The sequence below is a fragment of the Miniopterus natalensis genome, chromosome 7 (assembly GCF_054644295.1).
Source record: "Miniopterus natalensis isolate mMinNat1 chromosome 7, mMinNat1.hap1, whole genome shotgun sequence".
Lineage (NCBI taxonomy): Eukaryota > Metazoa > Chordata > Mammalia > Chiroptera > Miniopteridae > Miniopterus > Miniopterus natalensis.
This window is the reverse complement of record NC_142087.1, coordinates 49,977,064-49,998,969: the sequence shown is the minus strand read 5'-3', so window position 1 is coordinate 49,998,969 and position 21,906 is coordinate 49,977,064. Positions and strand designations below refer to the sequence as shown.

At 41.0% G+C, this 21,906-nt stretch overlaps 1 protein-coding gene across 1 annotated transcript; it reads right to left on the bottom strand.

Annotated features, from left to right (window-relative positions):
• Window positions 1–2,528: 2,528 nt before the first annotated feature.
• On the bottom strand, window positions 2,529–8,596 carry TTR (transthyretin). The gene is made up of 4 exons (XM_016195996.2): window positions 8,528–8,596; window positions 7,264–7,394; window positions 5,334–5,469; window positions 2,529–2,644 (listed from the first exon to the last, which is right to left on the bottom strand). Exons 1-4 carry the CDS (start codon window positions 8,594–8,596, stop codon window positions 2,537–2,539), a joined length of 444 nt encoding a protein of 147 aa, XP_016051482.2. The 3' UTR covers window positions 2,529–2,536.
• Window positions 8,597–21,906: the final 13,310 nt, after the last annotated feature.

The window sequence follows — 21,906 nt, the reverse complement described above, 5'->3', positions numbered from 1 at the left end:
CTTTGCCTCTGTCATCGCATGGTGTTCTCCCTGCGTGTCTGTGTCTGCATTTTCCCCTTCTGAAGACACCAGTCGTAATGGGGTAGAGCCCACCCTAATGACCTCATGCTTACTAATTACATCTACTAAGTCTATTTCCAAATAATGTCACAATCACAGGTGCTTGGACTTCAACATATCTTTTTAGGGGATACAATTCAACCCATAACAGTGGCCGTGAAAGGGCATAAGCCAAGATACTAACACATAATGACAAAGAACAAAGGAGAAAAGGGTCATTTCAGTGGAAGCAGCATGGACAGAGAACTATCAGGGACCAGACAACACATTCCATTTTATGCCAAGATGCTACTATATAGTTTCCAGAGGGTAGATGAAATTCAGAAAGGAAGGAAGAGGCCGGGTATTAAACTAGAAGTCAAACTGAGTTGACTTCCATGAACAAGACTACCTTTGCTGATAACAACAGGAAGTGGGGGTTGGAAAGTTAAATTCAGTTCTGATATATGTATAAATGGAAGTTTCATATTTTCAAACTCCTTGGGTAATGAAAATCCATAGCTATTTAATAGCAGCCAAATGGAAAAATAGCATTTTATAAGCAGGCAGGTCAGAGACCAATATAATTACTGTAGGTATTAGATTAAATCTTGTGAAATTGCCAATATTTGATCATTTAATTTACAAAAATGGCAACTTGGTACGCATTATCTCAACATATATGGAGGAAAGACTTGATAACCTCATTCAACAGAATCAGAGGCATTGATTTTACTACGTATATTTGTGGGAAAGCTCAGTACATGTTAAAAAGTCTAAACCTACATTCCACTCTTTTGAAATGTCTTTCTCTCTCTCTACAGCCAGCTAGAGCATGGCAAGACTTTAGATTTGAACTTGGAGGAAAATGGAAAAGTTGTTTTGTTTATGTATGTTTAGGCCTAAGCCTTGGGCCTGACCCAGGTTTTCCTGCAGCATCCTGATTGGAGGTTATGCACAAGAAATAATGGGGGATGACCATTGACAAGGTTCCCATCAATGGATCCATATTGCTATACAACAAATTCACAGCTCTAACAGGTAGTTGGTAAAACCCCCTTCACTCCAGGCTTATTTCCCACCATTCCCAACCCTGCTGTGGCAGAGATGGTTAGTGTCTTTTTTCCAGAATATAGGGTTGTTTTGAGAAGTGACTCCCAGCCAGGAACCACATTACTAAGTGCATCTAAAATAAGGCCATGTAAATATTTCTGGTCAGTGAAATGCACTGGGAATCACGTGTGACACTTCAGCAAGAGGGTGCTAATATTGTCTTTCTTCCTCGGGTTTGCTGACTGGGTGACTAATTTCCTGCAGTATCCTGCTTGGAGATTATGCAAAAATTCAAATCCCTTCAAGCCACAAACTAAATCAAACTGGGGCCCTGAATCACCATTTGGAGGAAAGCCACTCTGAGAGTCACCAGACCAAGAACTTCTGCTTGGACTTGGCCTGAGTGAGAAAAGAACTTTGTTTTTGTTGAGCCACAGTGATATGGGGCTGTTCGTTACAGTATCACTACTTCCCCCACCTTAATCTCCCCTACTCTTCAACGTTCTGAATCTCTATCTGTTGCCTCAACTTACCAAGTTGTTTCTCTTGGCTCGGCCTTGTACTCTCTGCTTTCTCTACCTAGAACATATTCTTGCTTTTCTACTTGATAAACCACCAGGATTCAGATTAAGCGACATTTATTTTGAGTCCTCTGGCTTCTCCAACCAGTTTGCTACTGTTCCCTTTCCTGCCTTTGCTGTGCCTTGTGCCACAGACTGTCAAATCCCATTGACCCAGCTATCCTCTCAAAAGAATGTGAGCTCTTTGAACGCAAGCACTTGAGCTTACTCTTCATGTTCAGAGCACCTAAAATAGCGCTCAGCATATAGTTGTCTCTCAATACATGAATATTGGATTTGCCTAAGTGAATGGGGATTGTGAGGGTTCTCTGATTATATCCCTCAGTCAGCTGACTAGGAGAAGGAGCACAGCTGGTCTGAACGGGATCAGAGGGCTTGAGTCACTGCAGGTCTGTCCTGGTGGAGCTGTGCTATTCTTGAAATCAAGAAAACACTTAAAGGGAATGCACAGATTGAAAAAGTAGGCCCTTAGAGTTTGTCTTTTGCTACTCACTGAAAGCTAAAGGAAAAGAAATCTTTCTCATTTTCAGAATGTGTGCTTTCAATGGCTGCAGTCCATGTTGTGTACGTGCTTAGCTGGAAGGACTATGGAAACTTAGATATCTCTCAGAGCTCGGCTGGAGACGTTTTTGAGTTCCTTTGTTTCTCTGTAAAATTTGGAATATTTTCCAGAGTACAATAAGGGAATAAAAAATACAAATTCAAATGAAATGAGAAGTGCTTTAATAAGAATGTTTTATTGCCTCTGCCTGAGTGTCTAATATAGATTATAAAGTGAAAATACTGCTTTAATAAAAATGGAATGCTATTGGTTACACGAAATCCTGTTTCTCCTCCTTCAAATTGACCGAAGGAGGGGTCCCTCATTCTTTGGGGCCACTGACGAGGGCTGTGGTGGAGTAAGAGTAGGGGCTGAGCAGAGCAGCAATGGTGTACTGGCGTTGGCCAGAGTCGTTCGCTGTGAACACCACCTACAAGAGAACATAGATAGGATCCATTTCTAACAGAGCCCAACAACCAGAATCATGGACAGAGAGATCACTGGAAATCCACTGTCAAAAAATAAAAAATCATGTTTGTTATTTTGTTTTTTGGAACAGAACAAAAGGCAAAAATCCAAATATGCTGGCAAGCTGACCAGTGGAGCCTTGTGCAGTCCTTAGAACAAGAATTCTTCTCTACTCCCTATCTGATAAGGCCTTTTTTGTTATTGTTGTTGTTGCTGAAAATTCATGCTGAAAATCAGGTGGCCTTAGTCTGACTGAGGGAAATCACAGAGAGTCTAAATGCTCTTGTTGATTTCCTTGGTTTTAGAAAAAGGAGGGGAGAATGCAGAGACCCAAATTTAGTGATCTGAAGTCTTAGAATGGTTTCTGCCAATCGCACTGCAGGCTTAAGGGAGCTAGAGTGTCAGAGCTGGAAGGAAACCTTCTCATTTTACAGATAAGAAAACCAGAGCTCTGAATCAGAATGCTTGTTCCAAGTTCATACAGTGACAGGACCAGACTAGAGGTTAAGGATTCTGTGTCCAAACCCAGAGACTTTTCTCCAATTATTCCTTTGCATTTTCTACCAGGAACATCAAGTGTATTTTATATATGTAACAAGCAATGAAATATGAAGTAAAAGCTTTATAAGGTTCTATTTACAATACCAGCAGAGTGTGGAAGAGCATGATGGAATTCAGAAATACACACATGTATTGGAGTTCATTTAAGCTTTCTAATTGGGCAAGTTGTTAATCAAAGTATTGTTCCAGTTAGTCATGTACTTCAGGCAAATCTAGTAGAGCTTCTGAGATGCAGGTGCTGGTATAGTTAGATGCCTGGACTGAGGCAAATAGGGTGACATTGGCCTCCGTTCCCATTTAATTCTTCCTAAAAATTGTAACTGACATAATCTGTGCTCAAAATTCCATGAAACGGAGAGGACAAATAGCTTCAAAGGAAATTCCTAACTTCCTCTGTCTACTATGGCCACCTGGGTCACTGGCCAAGAAGGAGGTGACTAGTGCTGAAGGGTAGCAATGTTCTAGGAGGTCCTTATCAGAAGAAGCTGGCAGGCTGAGCTCACCATGCATCCACCAGTCACCAAAGTGAGGCAGTGGGGCTCAGGCTTGCCTACTTTCTCTCTCTCATTCCCCATATCCATTCAGGATCCAAGTTGGCTCATGCCTGCCTAATACGTTCCTAGGGCAGAGATGTGTTTTCTCTTCGAATCTCTAGCATCTAGCAGAGTGCTCAACACATAGGTTTTTGTTTATAAAATGTTTGTTGAATGAATACTAAAAGAGTGAAGAGTGGCCTAATGAATAGGAGCAACGTCACGGGTAGCACAAAATCTTCTCAGATCATCTCATCAGGCTGAGATCTAGGGCAGACAAGGGTATCAGGGAGGCTGATCCAGTGCTCTAGGTGGGGCCTGAGACTCTAGGGGCACGTGCTTTTTGGTGGGCACCGTTTAAACCCTGCACCCGACTGCATCCAGGCTCCGTATCTTGCTGCCTGGCTGAGAATAGCCAGAGACATGCTTCTTGGTAGATGGGACTACCTTTGTGATTTGTGGGCCCTAGGAGTCAAATAAGCCCCTACAGTTTCCCTGGCAACACTGTCTACTAAAAGAGCCGTTTTATGTCTTTTGAAAGTCCCATCCATGACTAAGCCAGAGAGAATGGTTCCCTTTCACGTCAAGCTATTTTTGGTGCAATTAGTTGATCTTTAACTCTGAACAACATGTGTGGATTCTATTTCCATGACAGACATCTGTTTTAAATGACTTAAGGAATTACAGACAAGGGGGAGGCAGAGAGATTGGGCCCATGTATAACTTCGAGGTTCTTAGTACCTCGTAAGTAGAGGAATAGAGTGTGCGCCAAGGGTTAGAAATGTGGCATTATTATTATTATTAGCTTGGTTTCTCATAGGAAAAAAGCTGAGGCATGCCTGAGTCTAAATTCAGCCTGGGCCCTATTGGTAAATATTGCTATTTCTCCCCTTACTAGCCCTGTGACCTTTGACAACTTAATTAACTTCCCCGACCCTTGTTTTCTTCATCTGTACAGTGGGCTTAAAATTAGGACTGACTCCAATGGGTTGTTTGTGAAGATTAAATAGGTTAAATGAAAATACAACAGTGTCGGGCATGTGATATATGCTTGATAAATGTTATCTATTGTGTTGCCATTATTATTTTGAATTCATTGTCTCTATATGCATTGCCTCAAAACACTTATCCAAACCTCTGGCTTCCAGATGTTTTGGAACGAAGAATTTTTTAGATTTTTAGAAGAGTAAAATAATACATCTATCTTTTGTTTCATAACATTCTAAGTGGCTCTGGACGGCTGCCTAATAATTTAACATATTAATATTGCTTCAGCAAACAAATATTTATACTCAGTAGAATAAATGAAGACTATAAGAGCATTATGTAAGTTCAGGCCATGTCCCTGAGTGAGTTTTCACCAAACTCAACAAGAAAATTTGCTTTTCAGTTTTGTGGGTTTCTGATTGTAGAAATGAGAAAGGGAACCTGTGCTAGTTCAATGACATTTTTTTATGGTATGCATTTCCATGGTACACAGAGTGTAAAATGTGCATTTCCTGGGATTAAAAACAACAAAATAACAGTAAAAAACATCTCAAGAGTCTGTACACTCACCTCTGCATACTCATGGAACGGGGAAATGCCAAGTGCCTTCCAGTAGGATTTGGTGTCTAATTCCACTTTGTATATCCCTTCTACAAATTTATCACTAGTCGTTAGTCCATGGAGCTCTCCAAATTCACTGGTTTTCCTAAAAGGTGAAAGGTCTAGGTTAAGTTAGGGATTAAAGGCAAGGTGACACCACACAGACACACAAACACACACACACACACTCACACACACACATGAGCAGTTTGTGTATGTGAATATGTATTTTCTCAACCAGGTCAGGATAGTGAAAATTCTACTAAATGCCTGAAATTAACTGACAGGAAATTTGTCAGTTAATTTCCAAAAAAATGTTTCCCCCCAAAAGCTCATTATAGGTATTTTTCTCTTAGGAGAACAAGATAGAGGTATAATGTTTCACTTCAAAAAGAGTCATCACGATTCAGGGTTGGTGTTTGGGTAAAGCTTCATAACAACACCTGGAAGTGGCCCTAAGTCACTCTGACTCCTGTTCCCCATGGCACCAGGGTTTATCCATGTCGTAAGGGATCTTTCTGAGGTGGTATCATTTGTACACACAGTGGGAACCCCAAAATACAATGAAAAACCCGTATCTGATTCTTCCATCATTTATATATTTTATTTCTTTGATAACTCTTTGCCAATAAAAAATACTAGGCAACTCCTTTTTTAAGTTTAAAAAAAAAAATTAGGCAACTTCTATTTTCATATAAGTAGCAACTCAATAGCTGTTGTTTGAGATTGCTCTCCAACAGACTGCAAAAACTAAGACAGATGAAATAGAAGTTATCTTTATTGACTCTGACCATTGCCTTCCACTTTTCTGTTTTTCCAGGAAGTAAATATTTAATTTCCTTTTTTTGTTTTGTCATAAGAAAAAAGATTAACATGGACATCTGAATATTTTTGGTATCCATTCTGGCTCTTACTTGAAATATTCTCTTAACTACTTTCCACACTTTGCTTGGCATTTCTATAAATGTAAATGAATTAAGAAATAAAAACTCAGTTGGAACCACACCAAAGAAAATGGTCTTCCCAATGATGGGTGAAGAATCATAATGCGGTCCTTGGGATTCAATTAAAACCCACAGAAACTTTCCTCCCAGGAGATGGAAACATTTAGCAGTGTTACTTTCTGCTGAGGGTTCCTTTCTTTCAATTAGTTGGTTTAGGTTCACTACTATGCATTTTCTTTGAAATTCTTGCCAGTGGAGGTGGAAAAACTCCCTAAAAATTGTAAAGTGGTCAATGAGGGTGAGAAGTCATTTTTCTGTGACTGTGCTTTGTGTTTTGTGCCTTTCTCTCCTGTGCCCTTTCTTGTTGAGCAGGACAGCCCCCAGATTTGCAGAGTAGATGCTCCACAAGGCTTTGCTAGAGGAAAGCCCTGGATTCTGGATGATCCAAATAAATTACCAGCGGTGCCTGGTCAACACTGCCCCTCAATTCCTTTCTTTATTAATAAATGAACACACATTGTATAGCTTCCCTCAAATCCTAGGACAAAGACTCGGCTTGAGAGTTATGCCAGGGCGCCATGGAATCTCCTGAAATTCCATAAGCATTTTTGCATGTGTGTGTATATGTGTATTTTTCTGGGCATGGAGTCCACAGTTTTCATCACCTCCCTGAAGTGGTCTGTGACCCAAAAGGGTGGTGAACCACTGCTGGAGTAGAAGAGGTGCCGGCTCCTTCCTCTCTCTGCCATGTGCCCTAAATGGGCTCAGGTTCCTCCTGCTCCCAGCTGAGCAAAGCAAGGGGAGGGCATCCTTCTCAGGGCCCCCTTGACCTCTACTCGAATTTTCAATCTATTTGTAGATTCTTCAGCGAATGATGTGGGCCCCCTCTCCAACATGTGGCAGGCGAACAGGAAGATAAACCGAAGGCCCACATCTGGGTTTGTCGAGCAGCTTACCCAGAGGCGAACGGCTCCCAGGTCCCATCGGCAGCCTTTTTGAAGACTTTCACGGCCACGTTGACAGCAGGGCTGCCTCGGACGGCATCTAGGACCTTGACCATCAGAGGACACTTGGATTCCTCAGTGCCCTGGGCATGGAGACAAGTGAGAAGTCAACAAATCTGGTCAGAATGAATGAGTCTGTTCTTCGTGGTGTTAGAAATCTGGAACAAGGCTGGCAGAACATACTAATCCCATTTCCAGCAATGCAAGTGTTGACAGTTAATGAGCTTCCCTTACTCAGTAAAACACAGACATGATTGTTTCCAAAGCAAGAATGGTTTCTGCCTCCAGACACACTGCAATCAAGGGGGCGGGTGTATAATGAATTTTAGGGGAGCAAATAGGCCCTCTGAGCACAGTTGCTTTGTTAAGCCTCGCCATTTGAGTGGAATTATTGAAAAGATGTAATGTGCCATCGAACCAAGTAGTTCTTCCTAAGAGCATTTCAGTCAGTTGTTGCTGAAGTAAATCCCTCTTATTAGTTTTTGCAGATTAATGTCGGGCTATCTCATGATCCATTTTTATAGTATTAGGTAATTCTTCTAGAGGACTTAAGAATTACATATCTGCCCAGCCGGGTGTGGCTCAGCTGTTGAGCATCGGCCTAGGATCCAGGCAATCGGGGTTCGATTCCAGGTCAGGGCACATGCCCAAGTTGCGGGCTTGATCCCCAGTTGGGGGCGTGCAGGAGGCAGCCGATCGGTGACTCTCTCATCATTGATGTTTCTATCTCTCTCCCCCCCTCTCCTTTCCTCTCTCTGAAATCAATAAAGATATATTTAAAAAAAAAAAAAAGAATTACATATCTGACTAGAACTTTGTCTCCATGCCTTTCAAAGATCAATCAAAAAATAGTTTGATTAACTAAAAGGGAATAAACTTTATAAGAGGACGTGTTTCTAAAAATTCAATGTTAATAGCTTCATGCATACCTTATCTTTATTTCTACCATCTCCCTGGAGAAACTGAAGCACCAAGCATTGCAACCTCAACGAACCAGAGCAATAGAGGAGAGAGCCCAGAATCCAACCCCCAGTTCGGTGAGCTCTGCACAACTTCATTCTTTTTGAAGTTTGAATCAATAATGTTTAAAAATAGATTCTGGGTACCCATGCCTTAGCAACAAAAGCCGGCTGGCAAAGCTGGAGGAAGCCGCTTCTCCTTCATCTAGCACACACAGGAAATGTACGAAAGGGACTGCACAGGCTCAAACACTCACCGCAGGGCCGGCCTCAGACACAAGCACCAGCGCAGCGAGGCCGAGGAGCAGCGGGCGCAGAGAAGCCATCCTGCCGAGAGCCGGGAGCTCGCGCCGCACCGCCGCCTGGGCTTTTATACTCGCTTCTCCCACCCCAGCGGCTGATCCCTGCCAACCGGACTCCAAACCTGCTGATTCTGATTATTGACTTAGTCAACAAAGGGAAAATGAGTAACCCACTCAAATATGAACCTTGCCTGGAGAGATTAGAGCCTCAGAACACAACCATGAAATATTCCGAACGAGTCAGTTGACCAGCTGGATGACCGAAAACAAAACAACCAAAACAAAACAAAAATATTCTGCTCCCTCCTTGGCCAAATGCAGTGACATTCTTGGAATTTTTTTCTCCTTTACCAATTTCTATGCACCTTTTTCATTTTTTACACATTTTATCTTTCATTTTAGACGACAGATGCAAGTTGTAATAATTTATTTTACACTGACATTTGCTGCACAGGCTTAAGTACAGTGCATTAGTATATGTGCACTTGGTATATGTCCACAACTCAGCAAGAAAAAAATCCTTGGCAGTGCTTACATTTTAAAAAGTCTAATGTTTTAGCCAAATTAAGTTACTTGGAATTTTTTTTTTTTTAGTTAGCAATTTCTCCACAATTTTGTTGTTCTTCCCAGACAAGGTTCATGTCAACCTCAAGAATAATGACACGTTTCAAACTGGCACTGATGAGCCTGAAATACAGAGAACCAGATATTCTTTACAGCTTCTCCTGCATCGAATGTACAGAAACAAGGTTACCCAGTGGGCTTCTGCTGGAATCAAACTTTCTGGCAGGAAGTAGAAACGACCTCACAGCCACCAGAAGCCACAGTTGACGACAGATTCTCTTCCTCCTGGTCAACTTAAAAGTCCAAGAAGTATAATGATTTTATGACGCATTGATCAAGTACCCACTCTTGTGTGTAGGTGTATGTGCATACACATATGTGGTTTTGTCCCTGGGTTCATTAAGACAGGTTTTGACCTTCTAGAGACAAATAGGTAGAAGACGTAGAGAAGACAGGCAAAAGTTTTGGACAAATACATGTTAAGGGTGGTCAGTTTGGAGCACTGAGATTTGCAGGAGAATTCTATAGCTGACAGAGTCGGGTTAGAATAAACTCAACAAGAGATCAGGAAGGAAAGGGAGTGGCGGAAGGGACAGGAAGGCATTCAGGAATGTGGAAATGTGCAGGAGAAAACTTGTGGAGAGTGGGTTGACCACAGGAAGGCAACAATGAGTAAGTTCAGTTCTGAGCATAGCCAGGACTGGAATCTTATAGCCTTACAGTCTGAAGAAGCTCTGGAATGAGCACTGAATTTGGTGTTAGAGGACCTGAGTCATCTAATTTCTAGTTCTGCTGCCCAGTTTCCCAGATCACCTTCTCTAAGTTATTTCATAATCAGATACTTAGCTCATTCACTTGTAAAATAGAAACACCTGACTTTTCTACTTACAGGACACTTCTAATAAATTTTAATATAATTTGACATAAAAACTTTGTAAATTATAAACCACTTTTCTGGTATAACGTATAATTATAACATAATTTGGTTCAACATCTCTGCTAAGGAGAAAGCCCTTTCTCTAACATTTTTCATACAGTGTCTTCCAATATTTGCTTGACTGTTTCCCATTGCTCAGAACTTGGATGGGAAACCTATTTTCTGTATGAATTCCAAACATTTGCAAATCTTCTCATATCTCAACTAAGCCTCCCATGCATGCGTCTTAATGTTACATTCAGTTCAACCCTAGAAATGTCACAGACACTGTGAACTGGCAATCCTGGGTGGCCACTTCTCCATAGATACTTTATGTTCTGTCTGTGGGCTGTTTCTTTAAAAGTCTTGAAATAGCTAAAATTAAAAATGAGACACATTGCATACAAATTTGGATTTCTGTCTTCTCTTGAAAAGTCAGAAAAGATGGCAGCACCAGGCCCACATTCACACGTGACGATCATCAGTGGGCTCTCACTCTCAGACATTATCACTTGGTAGGCATCCCTTCCAACTCTGAGGCCAGGGAACATTTCCAGTGGCATCGTCATGCTTGAGCTTTTTTCTTCTTTCTTTACACATCTTTTTTCTCTCATCTATGTTCTTGCCTGGCCTCTTGGAAATTTGAGTTTGCAATTGCTGGTCTTCTTGCTGCCATGAGCAAGAAATAAGCAGTGAAAGACAGCTTATTCTGTTTTTGCCAAATTGACATTTTTACTTCTTTGAATAATTTCTCTATTTTTTCTTTTTATTTTATTCACCCCTCATTATCCCGGTCCTAAAATTTGCTGGATTGTGAATTTCAGAGAGCAAGAGGTTCTGCAATCATTTACTTAGTTGTTTATCCTTTAAAAATATAATTTAAAAAATTCCTATTCCCCCACATCCCTCCCCTGTGGCAACCATCAGCTTGCTCCCTGTATCTATGTGTCTGTTTCTATTTTGTTTTGTTTATTCTTTATTTTTTAATTTTTGGGTTTTTTTTAGATTCCACACATAAGTGAAATCATATGGCATTTAAATGACTCCTCTTCAGACACAGTTCCTGGAATCCTTACCACTCAGAACTTCCTCCTCATATACACTCATTGGTCAGTATTTCTCTTCAAATGGGATGTTTTGAATGGGACACTTTCTCCAGATGGGACCAGGCCAGCACGTAGGACACTGAGATGCCTCTTGGCAAAGGGACTCTACTGCAAGTGATGTAGCCTGCGTGCCTCGATTACTGTAGTAGCTGTAACCCCTCCCCCACTTGATCATAACTCTACCCATGTGACCTTGGTCACAGTGGTAGAAAATCACCATATTATCAATCATCCTGTGTTTTTATTATTTATGAATATTATTTTTTTGGCTTTATTGAGGTATAATTGACAAATACATTTGTAAGAGTTGATATATGTATACATTGTGAAAGGATTCCCATCATCCAGTTAATTAACACATCCAACACCTCACATATTTATCTTTGTGTGTGTGAGAATATTTAAGTTCTATTCTCTTAGCAAATTTCAATTATATAATACAGCGTTATCAACTATAGTCATGTTTTACATTAGGTCCTCAGAATTTATTCATCTTATAGCTGAAAGTTTGTACCCATTTATCAAACTCTTCCTATTTCCCCCATTCCCCAGTCTTTGGCAACCACTTTTCAACTTTTTGTTTCTATGAATTTTGTCTTCTTTTCTTTTAAAGATTCCATATATAAGTGATACCATGCAGTATTTGTTTTTCTCTTAGCATAATGCCCTCAAAGCCCATCTATGTTGTCACACATAAAAGGATTTCCTTCTTTCTCGTGGCTGAGTAATATTCCTATATACACACACACACACATATAAATCACCTCTTAGTTATCCATCCATTCATTGATGGATACCTAGGTTCTCCACCCCCCACCCCCCAGCCTCATATCTTGGCTACTATGAATAATGCTGCAGTGAACATGGGAGTGCAGATATCTCTTCAATATCTTGTTTTAATTTCCTGTGGGTATATACCCAGAAGTGGGATTGCTAGATCACATGGTAGTTGTATTTTTAATTTTTTGAAAAATCTTCATACTGTTTTCCATAGTGGCTGCACCAATTTACATTCCCACAACAGTGCTTGAGGGCTCCTCTTCCCCCACATCCTCGCCAACATTTATTTCTTGTCTTCTTGACAATAGCCGTTTCAACAAGTGTGAGGTGATATCTCATTGTCGTTATTCATCATTTGTGAATTTTAACCTAAATATGGGAACCTTTGCATCTCTCCCTGTTTGTTCCATCCCAACACTCCATCCTACTGACATCAGTTAATAGTTGATTCTGTAATTGACTTCATTAGCCTCACACCCTTGGCCGCTTTGACTTGCTTGCCTTCTGAACTGTCATTGATCTGGAAATTATGAATAAAATTTGAATTTGAACAAGACAAGGAGGTGAAGGGAAAGTGAGGCAACTCAGAGCATACTGAATCAGATTGTAGAATCATTGGTAAACTTACATAGATAGAGATTCTTTTAACATAAAAATATGAGAATATTTTGGCAGAGACCTAACCATCAAATGTATAGTTTGAAGTAAAGGTCAGAGAGTCCCAGGAGAAGAAGCTGACAGTGTTTTAGGACAGAGGCGAGAAAGGCTGACATAGAAAGGAAAAAGCAGAAAAGAGAGTGGCAATGCATTCTTGGTCAAAGGAATGTTTGAATGGAACAAATGGCGGTCACAGGTACAAGAAAAGCCCAGTGTTTCCCGCCTGAGAGGCAATTTGTGAAGAGAGAGGGTTATGTGGATAAACATAGACTCCCAAGATAAGGGGACTGCCTTTCTTGTGTTTATTTGAGTTTGTGAAAGGTCTTTTAGGTAGACGGCTAGGTGGGATCCACCAATTAAGGTCAAAAGTCACCACATGCCTGGAGCCCTGAGTGGTTGCTGTAGAGACTGTTCTGGAGTGAATGTCAGTGCCAGAGAACAAAAGGAGGATCAGTGAAACATTTACCCAATAAACGGATGTCATTTCTTAGCCACTACTGTTTTCCTTACATTTTGACCATGAGACTATAGCCTAGATGTTTAATTGAAGTAAAATAGGCTAATTTGATGACAACGTTCCTCATTCTACTGTAGAATAGGAAGTGGTTAATGAATAACTCAGGCTTGTTCTTAGTTTAAGATTCTTCTGCCCTCTCCCTTATAATGGACAGGCTTATTTATTAACTTTTTAAAATATCATAGAAGAACCTTTCTTCTTCATTTATTTTTTGAGGATGCATGTCAACTGCTAGCCAGTATCTGTTCACCTTGAAATGCTCACTGATGTTGTTTTGAGTAAACTGATTAGCCAGAGTGGAGAGTTGGCTCATCAGGTGTTTGAATTGGGTCTCATGGGGATTGGGGAATAACCATAATTTAGAGCCTTAGACCTTTGCAGGTGAAATAATTTAATTTTGTCAGCTCCCCCTCTGAGTTAATAAGCCCTGGGGGGTTGATTAATAGAAAGCAAATCATAAAAGACTTATTTTAAAACCATAATACCAATTTAATTAGTAGTCAGATGGTTGCTGAGTAAGCAAGAAATTAGAGAAAAGGGACTTGGCTCATTTTTTGAATTTTTACTTCACTGTAGAGTATGTTTTTCTCAAGCTTGCAATTCTGTGTCCACCTTATCATGCATGTCTTTCCTCCAAGGATTGTTGAAAAAACACTAAAAAGTTGTTTCTTTTGTCTCCCGTTATTTCATTTTCTCTATGGACAACCATCTAAATAAAGGCAAATATTATCTAGAATATGTTAATTAGATTGCACTGTATTTTTTATTAATTGTCATTTTAGTTTCATGGTTGAAGCTTAGTGGCCAACCTAGTTGGGAGCAACAGTTGGAAACTGCCTAGTATAAAAATTTTCCACAACTTTTATCCTGCATGCTGCCCTATTTGGGGACTTTATAATCAGGAGCAGCCACTTCAGCTCCACCTTAGCTTAAGAACCCCCCTGGTCTCTACCTAAGGGACTTCGTTTTGCCTTATATCAGTAGGTGAGATGATTCAAAGTCAAAACATCCATGCTTTGGTCCGAATTTTTAATCAGTCTCAGCCATCACAAATGTGTGAAGGGTTTTTATCTAAAATTAGCCATTAGATGAAGTTAGAGTTTTGGCTTCTAGAGTCCCACAAAGCTCACCCACCTCCACCTATGAGGGGGAGAAATGAAGACAGAAGAGGAAATTCAAGGCTCTTTTATCTAGTTGGAAGGTTTTCTTTGGGTTTCTCTCTGCTCCTCTCATGCACGTTGTATGGCAAAACGGGTCTGAAGATGCACGCCACTTGAACAGGCCTATGTGGCCTGTGAAAGATAAGCAGGAACCAGGGGATGGCCTGATGGAAAGGTGATCTGGAGCATATCCTTGTGATTACTTTAGAGCTTAGCTCCGTTTACCAGGAGACTGCACTGGGGTTTGGGTCAATTGTGCCAGCCAGAATTAAAGAGAATTTATTTGATTGCTTTTATATCTGTATTCGTATCTCCCTTAGAATCAGCTTAGAACCATCATCTAAGATCCATGGTTCAGGATCCATATTTTGGGCACTTCTATGTATCATTCAATTCAGAAATATGACTCATAGACAGATATTTAAAATGCACCAACTGAATAAAAACAAGCAACTATTGGGCGTCTTCCAAATGTACGCCAATGTGTTAGCCAGTATTATGGGAGATATCAAGAAGCGTATGTTTTAAAGTTGCTTACAATTTAATTATTAAAATATATTTGCCCATTCACGGGGAAACAGTTGATGAGATGACTATTCAGAGAAGGAGGAAGTCACTTTTGGGCTCATGGAAAGCTTCTGTAAAGAGGTGAGATTTGAGCTTTCTCATCGAGGATAAATATAATCTAGAGAGATAGGAGAAAAGGAAAAGTATGTGTGATTCCTTTCCCATATAAGTGACGAAGCATTTGAGAACCTCAACTGGATGGGGTGGAAAGAAAAGTTAGTGGCATGCTTACTGTGGTACGTAAAATAGAAGAAAGCCCAAAACCCTGGATTACGAACCAAACATAGAATCCAACAGGAGTATCAGTTTTAAAAGGCGAGGAAGAGAGGTTAAGACCAGGCATGAGTCAGTAAGAGAGTACTCGAGTCACTAAAGCAATCAGGTTAGCAGGGATAAGAAGAATTCCAGAGCTCGAGGTCTTATGGAAACCGGACCTTAGAGAATCCAGATGCTTAGCTTCCCCAAATTTGCCCCACACATATAAGAAGGATGAGATAAATAATAGTACTTAGCGGAAATAGAAGACGCTGTCAATTTGGAGATGATGAGTCCAGAGAATTCAGCTTTACCAAGCCCCACCTGGCAACTGCAAGGGCACAAGGGGCCATTCCTATATATCTTATATATCCCATTTGTTACACATGGATTGGGAATTTCAGCCATAGCACTCTGAGGCTAGTTAAATGTGTTTGGTTATGATATTTGTTGTTGCTATTGTTGATTTTATTGGGTCCTTGGAACCTATTTAATGAAGGATAAGGGAGCTGCTCTGGGCACTAAGCTGTTAGGACAGGATTATCTGTTTTAACAAGCTGTGAAACCAGAGGGGCAAAGGTGGAAGAGAACTAAGCATGGCCTGAGAACAAGAGTAGAGCAATGTCTCCTGTATAGATTATATAAGTCTAAAAAGATGAGCCAAAACACAGGCTGGAGTTACGTTTTGCAGGCTATTTAATGCTCAGCTGTTAAGCTTGAGTTTTCCTATAAGCAAGTCCATAAACCTTTCTGGTGATTTATGGCTATTACTCGTGGAGTATTCTGCCTCGTGAGGTGGGTAAAGCCACTGCGACTAGGGTGTCCATGTGAAAGCTCACTGACCATCTGTCAGGAGTACGTGGAGGAGGCTTCATAGTGGGTTTGAGAAGGGAATTCATGACCTTCGAAGTTCCTTCCATTAACAAGTCTCTATAAAGGTGTTATTGAGAGTTCTGAGTGATAGAGTGACAGGGTGAAAACTAGGAAGATTGAGCCAATAGAAAATATATACAGGAGGAGGAAAATCTACAGGCTGAGAGGCTACTTAGGAAGCTAATGCAGTTGTCTAGTCAGTAGGGCCAAGTTTACTTGCACCCTTGTACTTCTGGAGTTATTGCAGATCCTTGAGGCTACATGCACACATATATTTCTTAACCTGGGGTCTATAATCTGTTGGTGTCCGTGAGTATAATTCAGAAAACCTGTGATATTGGATGTAAAAATTATATCTTTATTTATATAAACCTCTGACTGAAATTTAGTATTTCCTTAAATCATAAATGTAGACAACAAATCAGAGGACTTATTAGCAGTACCTGTGACTTTGTCATAAATAGAAATCAGAGATATTTTTATATACACTTAGTGCATATTTTAAAAAATATTCTTTATGCTCATCACTACTTTGAAATTACAGTAGTTATTAGACCCAGGGCTAGATTTTGTAGATTTTGTAATTAATAAGGATCCACACATATCGCTGTACCACAATTTGAAAAATGTTTTAATAGTTGTCATTTCAATGTAATTGATTTTCTTTGAAATCCTCTGTATTTAATTTTGTGCACAATGAAGTTAAGAACTTAGGCAAAGAGACAAATAGACCCCAGGCCAGCATGGATTGGCTGCAATCTAATGGAATATACCAGCATACATAAAGAAAGAAATAGCAGGCATCCCTGAGATTGGTTAGCAGTGGAAGGAATTAAAATGGGAGTTGTTGTGTTGGCTGTTTGGATTGAAGATTTATAGTCCTATGACAGGACTTTCCTTGGAGTAGGAAGGAGTGCTGCAAAGACTTCCCGTGGAGACAGAGAACATATGAGTCACTGTGACCTGTGTGACGGCTGGATTCCTTATGGAATTCATTACTACACTGACATGATTATTTATACTTCAGTGTTTGTGACCTTGGTTCCTGAGAGTCCATCTTTGAGATTTTAGATGAAACGATGGTTCTGAACCTCCACAGTTGACTTTGGACATTGGTAGGCCCATGTGAACTGGAGAATTCTTCTGTAACTCTCCCTAGGGTGAGGGCCAGCTGGGCTCCACCTGGAGACACTGACCTCAGCAGAAGCCCCGCCTACAATGTCCGCAAAAGCATCAAGCTGGTATGGTGTTGCTGGTTTAGAAGTGAGAGATGGATGCAACAGACAATGTTAAGCAGGTGGAAACGACAGGGACTGTCATCACTGCTGTGCATGATGAAAAAGAAGTGGGAAGTTCAACTGCTTTTTGGCAGTGATAAGAACCAGAGAGGTGGAATCATAATTCAAGTTGGGAGGCAGGTGTCAACTGGGGTAACATGAATTAATTTTCAGGCAAAGAGGGAGGTAATAGGTAGGGAGAAAGCCAGTGAAAGTACCTAGTAAATAACCTTAGAAGAAGACAAATAAATTAAGATCAAGGACAAAGTAGAAACATTAGTCTAGAAAGATGAAAAATAGGGGTGGGGTTAAGCCAGAAGAAATAATGAACTCTTTTCTGAATAGGGAGATCGAGGGTTAGGAATAAATAGTTCACAAAAGAAATGAAAGTTAAATTTTTAACTTAAGTCTTTAAAAATAAGTAGAAAATAAAACAAGGAGTCAATAAGGCATGAATATAGATATAAAAATATTCGAGCTATAATGAGGGTTACACAAGAATTAAATAAAATTTTAAGGGCACAATTAAGAGAATTGTTACTTTTTTTAAAAAAAGTAATATAAATTCTATTTCTAAAACATTTCCCCCATTTCTTATTTTCTGTTTCCACAGCTACCAACTGAATTCAAGCCTTCATTGCTAATTATGCAGCCTTTTGCAATTTTATCCTAGCTGGTGTCCTTTTTATTAATCTATTTTCCATATAATCTTTTTTATATGCAACTGCCAAATTAATCTTCTTAATGCATACCTTTGATTACATCACACCTCTCTTCAAAAGCTTTCCCTCACTCCCCGTGGCCAGTCCAATAAAGTCGAATGTCCTTTGCCTGACATTCAGACACGGCCAAGACTTGGTTCTACACCATCTGCATTTATTGCTATGGTCCTTCAAACATCAGCTGAACTTTGGACAGCTCCTGTGACATGCCACCCCCGGGCTCTTACCCCTTCTCATCCCTTCTCCCTCATACTCCTAACAAAGCTTCCCAGAGGCCTTTGGGTGTGAAAAACAATGTCCAACTGCAAGGTGAGACTTAGGCAGAGGTTTCCGAGAGGAGGAAGTTTCTGTACCCTATCAAAGTCATGAAGAAGGCAGTGATCACAGAGAGAAAAGGCCAGATGAAAGACAGCTTTGGAGGCAGAAATAAGAGATCGTTGGTGACATCAGGAATGGAAAGTGGGTGAGAGAGAACAACCAAGGGCAAGTTAAATATTTCAGATTGGGAGGCTGCTACATGGTAAAATAATTCACTTATACAGTCAGAAATATGAGCAAAAAGTGAATCTAGTTCCAGGTGTCCATGTCCAGATGGCAGTTGGAAATGATAGGTGGGGAGATGGAGCTTGGGGGAAATCAGGCTAAAGATGGAGATTCCGGGTCACGAGCATGGGAGTTGGATCCGAGTATTTGGAGGTCACCAACAGACATTAACAAGTCTGAGGAAAGAACTCTGGGGCAAACTAACATTTAGTTGGGGATAAAAGCAAGAAGCAACTTCCCGGGCAGAGGTGAGCCTCTTTCTTTCCAAGCGTTTTGTACCTCTCTTCAATACCTACGCTGTGCATCGGCATTGCTTGTATTCACGATGTGTCTTTCCCGGAGCATGGTTTATAGTGCCTTGAGAACAAAGGCAATGCAATCTTACTTTCTGCATCCCCAGTCCCTTGTGCAGGGCCTGGTACAGAGAGGAATGCCCCAATAAATATTCACTGAATGATTCAGTAAATGAAGAGTCACTTCCAGTGGCAACTAAGTTTTGCTTTTTCTCAGTAAATCAACTCTTGCATTGTCCTCTACACACAACTTTTGGTGTTTCTCATCACAGCTCAGCAGTTTGCCATTTTCCTGGTTTTGACTGGACGTGTCAGGCTAAACCAGATCAAGTCTGTGCTCCAGTGCTCCTTGCTCATCTCCTGGCCAGTTCCTTTGTTTTTCTGCCCACGGGCCTGGGCTTACCTTTCATGTTCACCGTGGTTATTTTCCATGGGCCTCTATCTGGCCCATGAGGATTTGTTTGCCTGAGGAGCTATTTCTTCATCTTTGATTTGAGACTGAAATCCAAAACTCTTTAACTGTGATTCAGCAGGATGGGCAGAAAAAGCCTTTTCCCCTGACATTTAATTGCCTCCAAAACGTGAATTCTAGAGGACAATTTCACCTAATTTACTTGGCCCAGGACAGATTTGGAAACTGGAATAAACTGTTTTATTTGGAATTTTTAGGTGAAACTCTTATGTCTTTGGGGTCAGAGGGACCATTTCTTCCCCCTTAACTCAAATCCTAGATGAGTATGGGCCCGGGGCTAAGATAATTCACATTCCTTAGGAACTTGTTAGAAATGCAAATTCTAGGGCCCCACCCCAGACATGATAAATCTGTAATTCTTGTGGTGGGCCCAATAATCCATGTTTTAACAAGGCCCCCGGGGGATTCTGATGTGCTTTAAAGTCTGAAGACTACTGTCTTAGATGCAATGCGTGCTCTGGAATGAGGCTGGGCCTTGGAGTCCAGGGTCTGATTTCTTTAACAGCTCTGCCACTTCCTGGCTGGGTAACCTTGACCAAAGTACTTAACCTCCCTGATCTTACCCTTTTTCTCTGTAAGATAAATTTTTTGAGTCAGTTCATCACAAATTGGATAGTATTCTATGGCTTTGTGAATACCTGTAAAGACAGCAGTACAAACAGGACGGAGGTTCCTCAAAAAATTAAAAATGGAGCTGCTGTTTGACCCAGTGATTCCGCTCCTAGGAGTGTATCCTAAGAATCCTGAAACATTCCTCAGAAAGGATTTATGCCCCCCTGTGTTCATAGCAGCACAGTTTACAATAGCTAAGATCTGGAGGCAGCCCAAGTGCCCATCAGTAGGTGAGTGGATTAAAAAGCTGTGGGACATTCACACCGTGGAATACTACGCAGCTGTAAAGAAGAAGAAGCTCGTACCCTTTGGGACAGTATGGATGGTCCTGGAGAATATTATGCTAAGTGAAATAAGCCAGGCAGCGAAAGAAAAATATCACATGATCTTGCTTATACGTGGAATCTAAAGAACTTAATAAATTGACGAGCAGAATAGATTCAATGACATGGAAGCATAGTTGAGACTGACGAATGTCAGAGGGATGGAGGGGGGCGGGGGGGTGGAGGGGGAGAGAGTAACCAAAGAATTTATGTGCATATACGCACAACCCAAGGACACGGACAATGGTGGGGAGAGTGACTGGGGAGGGGGAAGGAACGGGGGGGAACGGGTCATTGGGGAGAAAAAGGGACATCTGTAATACTTTAAACAAAAATAAAAATTATAAAAAGTTAAAAAAAAAAAAAATTCCCATCATGTCAGTTTATAGGACAGAGCCCCAGGGCTGACTAGGCACATTAACAGGTTAGGTGACCAGGTGCATGGCTACTTTTAGGTCCCTCTAACTTTGCTCAAAAACAATCCATTTGACTAGGTGTTGATGAGGCAAATGAGAACCTCCTAGCCTCCTTGCCCAAGTTCTGTGTTGGGAGATGCTATGCAAATCATCTGTGACCTGTGGGTTCTATGGAACCAGGGTCTCTTGAACCTGTATAGAAAGAACTATTTGCGGATATTAGCAACTTAGCTGATAACCAAACAATGATCAACCCAGATTTCAACAGGCAAAAGAATTACCCAAACAGTGGATCAGTGCTGTTGTGTTTTAGTTACTTATGAATTCAGCAGAGGAGCTTGTTCATTGTGTTCTCAATTTAAAGAGTTTAAACTACAAGGTCACTCTGAAAATGAGTGCTGATTCTTCTAGGGAAGCTAACCATGTCATTAGCTGCCTGTACAGACAATTCATTCCCTCGGGACACAACTCAGCTTCTAATCTTTTAATGAGCATTCATACCAACACTATAATTCTTTAGTGGGGACAAATGTTTGCATCAAAAACAAAATAAATTGATCCATAGCTTTACTTGAGTCACGCATAACCCCACTCGGGCTTCTTCCTGCTGCTTAGTTCTGAAACTGCTCCGAAGTCACACTGAAGACAAGTGGTGCTGCTGCTGGCTTGGGTTACACAGCAGGTTTCCTAACAGCACAGTTGCAGTCAGCCCACAGCGTTTGCAATTTCTAATCCCATTCTTGTGGGTGCTGTGGGGCTGAAGGCAGCCCCTGAGACTGGAAAACTGCTTCATCTTGCTTCATGCCCATCCCCCAGGGCTCCTCACTGACTTGGCCTCTATCTAGAGACCTCAAGGGCTATGGACGTGGCACCTGCACTTGGAGCTCCGTAGTGGTGACTCACTGCCCATTTTTAAAAGAACTTTACAAATATGAGTCAGTGGGACATGCCTGCTCATATTGGGTTTTTGAAATCTCTTTGTTAGCAGGGCCAGTTGAGGGAATATTGATTTAAAAACTTAGGCTGGATCTCTTGTGTGAAGAAGAGAGTTTGAATTTTTGGTGCTACCACTTTTTTAAGCCTTCCAAGCATCTCCCACTCTTTTATACTAGGGACATAACCAGATCTGTCTACACCACCCTAGCTGTGAAGGCTTCTAAGCAAAGAAATAATGTTTTGCTTAGCCAGTGTAGCTCAGTAGTTGAGCATCGACCCATGAACCAAGAGGTCACATGTTCGAATCCTGGTCAGGGCACATGCCTGGGTTGCGGGCTCTATGCA